The sequence below is a fragment of the Myotis davidii genome, unplaced genomic scaffold, assembly GCF_000327345.1.
Source record: "Myotis davidii unplaced genomic scaffold, ASM32734v1 scaffold500, whole genome shotgun sequence".
Classification (NCBI taxonomy): domain Eukaryota; kingdom Metazoa; phylum Chordata; class Mammalia; order Chiroptera; family Vespertilionidae; genus Myotis; species Myotis davidii.
In genome coordinates this window covers 4,391-10,865 of record NW_006293949.1, presented here as the reverse complement: position 1 = coordinate 10,865, position 6,475 = coordinate 4,391, and the positions used below count along the sequence as shown (strand labels likewise).

The window sequence follows — 6,475 nt, the reverse complement described above, 5'->3', positions numbered from 1 at the left end:
CCTCCCTCATCACTCCTAACAACTCTGCCTGCCTGCCTGTTCGCCCCTAACCGCCTCTGCTTTGGCCCAGCTGCCGTGGCTTCATCTGGAAGGTTGTTCAGCTGTCCAGTCTAATTAGCATATTATGCTTTTATTATTATAGATTGTACTTTGACCTTAGTGCAAAGTACCCCTGGTGATTTACTCAAAGGCCATGGATTTGGGTTAGGTGTACATTCCATATATAACAGTCATGGTAAGGGTTTACTCTACCTCCATTCTTCACAGTATCTTGGAATGTGGCACATTTCTCTTAAGGAATTTATCCCTACCTGCAATGGTTCTGAAAGTGTGGTCTCTGGACCAAAAGCATAAACATCACCCGGGAAATTGTTAGACATGGGACACTGGAGACCTGAATAAGAAACTGGTCTCCAGTTTCTGTTTGAATCACTGCTCTAACTTAAACAGCCTGTGACAATTCCAGGCCAGGTGAATCTCAGGTATCAATCCTCATGTCCTTCTTCATCAGAGTACCCTGCCTTTGACCATCTGGTGTCTATTCTACCATTTAAACCTTCTGAAAATAAAAGTATTTAATTTTACTAAAAAATAAATGTATTACAGAAAAATCTGGGCATTATACGTCAGATTTGACACATAAGCACTCTTTTAGCTAAAAAAAAAAAAAAAAGTCAAGGGGTCTAATCTGTAAATTGCTCCAAATCCAATGTTTCAATTTTGAGAAGGAAGATCTAGTCATTGAACTTGTGTAAGGAGATGGCCTAAGGCCTGCTAAGTCAGGTTGCAGTTTTCACTGTATTCAAGACAACCAGAAAGATAAATACAACTTATAGAAGAAGTTTCAAGTTTTTTCTCATTCATCTCTCAATGGGTCTCACACTTCTGGAATTTGTTACACCCATGTTGTCCAATATGGTAGCCACTAGCCATATGCAAAATACTAGAGGCCTGGTGCACAAAATTGGTGCACTCAGGGGGAAGGAAGTGGTCTCTCAGCCCAGCCTGTGTCCTTTCGCATCTGGGAGGCCTCAGGGGATGTCTGACTGATGGCCAGCAGTCGGACATCCTCAGTGCTGCCGTGGAGTGCACTGACCACCAGGGGGCAGTTCCTGCATTGAGCATCTGCTCCCTGGTGGTCAGTGCATGTCATAGTGATCGGTTCTTCTGCCATTCAGTTGATTTGCATATTAGCTTTTATTATATAGGATATTCACAATCATGATCAGTTTCTCTTCAATTTCATTCTTCCCAACTATCCCCCCAAATAATGGTGGGGTTAGAGTTAGTTTTTGGCTATTGAATGCATGGTAACCATGACCTCAGTATTATTTTCTATGTGACAGATTCAGATTTTATCTATAAGAACTGGTACAAATAAGTTTGAAGAGACAGCATGTTAAGACAACCAACATTTTATAAATGTTATTACAGTACATTATAAACAAATACTTATGTATAAAAATATAATCAAGAGCATCAATTTGGTTTACTAGTAAAAGCAACTGTTACCTTAGCACCCATTAGGAAATTGAACAATGGAATGCATTCACTGATATATTTATTACAACTATATGTCTATACACTAATGTAACCAAACATAATATAGTAGACAATTAATATATTGGTGTTGGGGGCAAGGTGGCCCTCATAAACTGGTGTTATAATCAGTGAGATAGTTTATCATTGGACTCACAGTGAACATGATTTGATTTGTAGTAATTGCATCTGAGACCACATATTAAGTTGCTTGATAAAGGGGTTTTATTATTTTTCAAAATAACCCTTCATTTTAACAAAAATGTCTAATACAGAAAATCAGATAATTTAAAACAAAAGGTTTTTTACACACTACTCTGATGATCAATAATTTTAAGCCCAAGGTCCTCTTGGGGAAATTTCTGGTTTGCAAAAGCTGTGGGAGACCATTAACTTCATGAGCTCAGTTACAGGAAATACTGATCTCTAAAATATCATGGTCTCACATGCTATGGGGCCTTTATGGATCTAATTTAATTGAGCATGTGCAGGCCCAATTATAGGACAAATCAGCTCCAAGTATTTCACACATTTATAAGGACAGGAGCTATTGTATTCACCACTGGATAAAACTTCTGGGTAGCCACTTAAATTAGACAAATGGTATGGTACTCCAAGGTGAATGGTGAGGTTAAGGCTTCCACACCAAAACCAGTTGGAATATGGTACAAGCATGAACATGGGGAAAAATTTCAAAATTTGAACAGGTAAACAAAACTAGGAAAGACTCAACTCAGGTTAAAGGAAACTGCCTGATTGCCAAAAGTTTTTCAAAGGAGACTTCCACAGAACTCATTTGCCCAGCAAGAGTAAATAAATTTCAATTGATATAGTTTTATCTGAGACACAGCTGAGATACAAGTCACCAGTGCTGTAGTCACCACTCCAATTTCAGTATTTGCATAGAGATGTACAGAGAGTTACATTGAAATTGTGTATGCTAAGGAATGCCATTAGATTAGCTCCCAGGAAAATTACTATGTAATTGTCAATTTTTCTCTCAAGGATGGATGTCAACTTCAACTTTTACATTGGCTGGGAACATTTCCTTTGTTGTTTGTGTATTTTGAGAAAGCAAAATCATTGGCACTTGCAGAGGCTTAGAACATAAACCAACATTAGAAGTAATGAAAACATAGCTAAAAGTTTTACTTTAATCACAAATTAAGAACTAGAGATTCACTTACATATCTTAGAAAGCTAAAAGACATGTTAAAATTTTAACCAGTCAGCAAAACTATGTGCCACAGATTTTAATGTTCATAATTTAGAATTTATTACATATATTTATAAATATATGCTTGATTTGCAAAATTATTCTTAAAACACTTCTTTCCAACATGTTTGACATTTTCATATGTTTTAAGGAAAAAACTCATCCTATTTAAATTTTAATGTGTGATTAAACCAGTGTCACCAAACTGAAAAAGAGAAATAAAAAGAAACATACTGCTGTACTGGATATGTTGTTGTTACTACAAATAATGACAACACATGTCCTATACAGTGATCACATGCATTCTCTTATTTTATTTTTCAGTCATTGTCAGAAACATTTGGAGGTAAGAAAACCAACGCATCATTGAAAATATGCCCAAATGCCCTAAGACGGTATACTCCATACATCATCACATGCATCTGATTAGGAGTCAGCCCATTAAAAGTAACAGCCATATCTGAACAACAACCTTCTACTACCTGGTTAGGTTGATTAGCCATTGCCTCTTTAATAAAAAGCCCAACAGATTTGGTATTAAATATATCTTTTCCTTCAGAATCTTCTGCATTTTCTGCAAACACTCCCGCATATTTCAGGCAGACTGCTAGCTGCTTATCTTCAGATATCTTCCAAATCATCCCTCCCTGTTCAGGACACTTTTCAGGGAACTTGAAAAGTCTGTTAAGTTTTTTCATTGATTCGATACTTAAGACAATTCCTCCTTCTATAGTCACATAATCAAGTTCTCCAGATTTTAGAGTGTGGCCTAGATAGAAAGGATGTGATGGATCCTTTTTTAACAAAAAATACTTTAAATTTTCAATAATAGCAAATGTTGAGGGGCGTGCAAGGAAGAACCAGTTGTAATGGTCTCTATATTTGTCAAAGGCGTATTTGTAAGCTTTTCTCATCATTAACCACATGTCATTAGTTTCCATGTTAATTGACTCAAACACTTTAACCTTTTCAGAACTGAAGAACTCTGCTTTGTCACAGTGTTTGGTCCAGGTCTCCTTCACTGCAGCCCAAAGACTCACATCTTTAGGTTTTACAAGGATGATACAGTATACCCGAAAGCTCTTACTGAGCTCCATGCGTTCTTTCTCTGAAATTTTCAAGATATCTTCTTTTTTAGGAGCTTGTATGTGATGATGCTCATGGTGGTCCATTTTATTTCCATAACCAATCTTAATATGTCCTAGCATAGTGATTAAGGCACAGAAAATGCTTCCCAGCATCATACCCTTCAAAAATGAACTGCTTTCAGAAAGCATTTTTCCTATAAAGAAGAAAAAAATTCTTAGGATACTTAACAGAAAAATATTAGTCTACTTACTTGATTTGGTATTCTTTATACAAATACCTTTTGTTCTTAACATTAAAAGAAGGTTCCCAAGTTTGAAATGTTAGTTGCATATAGTACCAAGGAGTCTATAAATCACGAGCTTCCAATTTATACTGTTCAGTATAAACTGGAACTTTGCAGCAACACCTCTATGCAGTAGAATTTTCCTGGGAGGTTGTTTTTGTACTTCATCTATGGCGATTTAATTACCCAAGTACTAAATCAAAGCATTAACCTGAGAAACCAATGGTTCATAGCTTACCTTTTTATAATCCCCTTTAAAGGAATTTAGTTTCACAAGCTTGCATTATATTATTTAAATACTTCTGCAGATATAAATAAATAGACTTTTATATCAAAACTTTCAATTGAACAGATAATACCACCAACAATGGACAAATCACCAATGGTATCTCTGCTGGCATTTTTTGTTCTCAACCTGGTGCTTTATTTAACTGATGGCTGCTGTCCATAGGTGTTTTGAGTATAATTAAAACAAGTTTCTTGAGACTGACACCATATATGTTAATATTTACCCTTTTGTTCCTAAGACTAAATGGTTTCCAATAAGTATCCCAACTAGCTTATGCAATAAAAGCCCATAATGAAAATAAATTATTTGCGTAAGAACTGAGTCAATATAGGCATATCTAGGAACCATTAATGACCATTTTTATTTCCTCCCAAGGCATTTTCTTATTTTGGGGGGGCAGTAAAAGGGGTGAGGTCTACATTTTTATTTCAATTAGAAATGAAAAGAAAAGCCAACATTATATACAACTATTAAGATTTTCCCCAATTTCCCCTCTATCTCCACAAGTAATGGTTCTATTTAGCTACTGAGATTTTTCCCTTTGACTCTTAAAGTTGAAAGGGGTCTTCGAAGCTGCTTAATGTCATTTCTCATTTTACAGATAGGGAAACAGAGGGTCAAATGGGTGTAAGTAACTGACCCAAAGTCACATAATTAGTCAATGGTAGGACTGAAGTAGAAATTAGATCTCTTGACATCAGTCTAATGTTTTTTTCTATTAGAGAATAATGATCTCAGCAATGCTTCTACCCATATTATCGATAACTTAATAAACAAGTTACAAAATAACCTTGTTTTCCTACAAATGAAAAAAATGTGGGATTTGTTAGCCACAATTGACATTTTGCACACATTACTATATTGCTACAAGCAAACCATCCCTTGATTTTCTTCCAGAGGAAATGGACTTTGACTTCTACTAGAAGGACAGGTGTGGGATAGCTTGGCAGATGTAATTCCTTAGTGGGGGTGGGAGGTGGGGAAAGAGGAAGGACGATTTCTTGGGTCACCCATGGAACTTATTAAATAAACACAGCTCTAAGGAGGAAAATAGAATTGACAGAAAACAAGTTCTACCTAATATTACAATTGTTAGATGCACTCTATAATTCAGGTAAGATTTTGGCATTTCATCTTCTGGCCAATATGTGATAATTCACACGTCTCCCAGCTTGATAAGGGCATATGTACGTCAGAATTCTTCCAATGGGGATTCTACTTAAGGGAGACAGAAAAAAATTACACTGGAGATAAACATGATGGGATATTTGGTGCAGAGGAGAGGGAAACTTAAAACGGCGCAGGGCACAAATGAAGCATATCTTACCAGAGTGGTTTTTGAGATGCATCTTTTTTAGGTGAAGGTAGCTGGGGGTGGAATACGGAAAAGGGAGGAGGATTAAATGGAGACCAGAAGTGAGAGGGAGGTCATGGTCACCTTAAGGCCCCACTGAAGGGCCTCCAAGAAGGTGGTTCTAAGTATCTCTCCCCCCATCCCCAACTACTCCCACTGCACCTGCCCGGGGAACCCCGCCTAGAGCATGCTGGGAGTTGGCTAGGACCTAGGCCACCCAGAAAAGAGGGACGGGGCGGGCACCTCTGGGGGTCGCTCCGGGTGCAGGCTGACGCCCAGGCACTCACCCGCGTCTAGAAAGCGCAGCCTCGCAAGGCTTTTCTCTCACGTTCGCGTCCCCCTCGGTTACGCTCTTGGCTGGGCTGCTCTAGATGCAGGCGGTGTCCTCTCGTTGGTTTCGCTGAAAGTGGGGAGGGCCAGGAAGTGGACGCCGGGAAGGCGGGGCAGCGTGGCAGGACAAATGAACCCTTGGCCGGGCGGAGCGGCAGGCCGGCGGAGAAGTGGGAAGGGCGGCGCGCACGCAGCACGCCCCTTTTCCCCGCCCCCTGCCGAGGTCAGAGAAGCGCGTCCCGCTGGCGTGACCTGCACGCTGGTCTGTACCCAATGGGACCTCCAGAGAGACTTGCCTGCGTCTGACCTGCTGACGCCACCTACCTCTTCACTTTCCCTGCGTGGGAGCTGCGAGAGCTCGGGAGAACTAGCGAA

General features: G+C 39.1%; 1 protein-coding gene across 3 annotated transcripts; it reads right to left on the bottom strand.

Moving 5' to 3' along the window:
- Positions 1-1,544: 1,544 nt before the first annotated feature.
- On the bottom strand, positions 1,545-6,269 carry C1GALT1C1 (C1GALT1 specific chaperone 1). 3 transcript variants are annotated; one of them, XM_006767803.2, is made up of 3 exons: positions 6,058-6,269; positions 5,744-5,784; positions 1,545-4,037 (listed from the first exon to the last, which is right to left on the bottom strand). In XM_006767803.2, the coding sequence occupies exons 2-3, from the start codon at positions 5,763-5,765 to the stop codon at positions 3,076-3,078; spliced, it is 984 nt and encodes a 327-aa protein (XP_006767866.1). In that variant the 5' UTR covers positions 5,766-5,784; positions 6,058-6,269; the 3' UTR covers positions 1,545-3,075. The 3 variants fall into 3 exon arrangements, with proteins under 3 accessions (XP_006767866.1, XP_006767867.1, XP_006767868.1); XM_006767804.2 differs by lacking the exon at positions 6,058-6,269 and adding an exon at positions 6,014-6,033; XM_006767805.2 differs by lacking the exon at positions 5,744-5,784.
- Between the last annotated feature and the right edge of the window lie 206 nt (positions 6,270-6,475).

Bases quoted from the DNA above. Each gene is read 5' to 3' on its own strand.
- C1GALT1C1 (XM_006767803.2), bottom strand. From the start codon at position 5,765: ATGCATCTCAAAAACCACTCTG. The intron at 4,038-5,743 runs GTAAGATATGCT...TCTTCTTTATAG, and splicing joins GCATCTCAAAAACCACTCTG to GAAAAATGCTTTCTGAAAGC.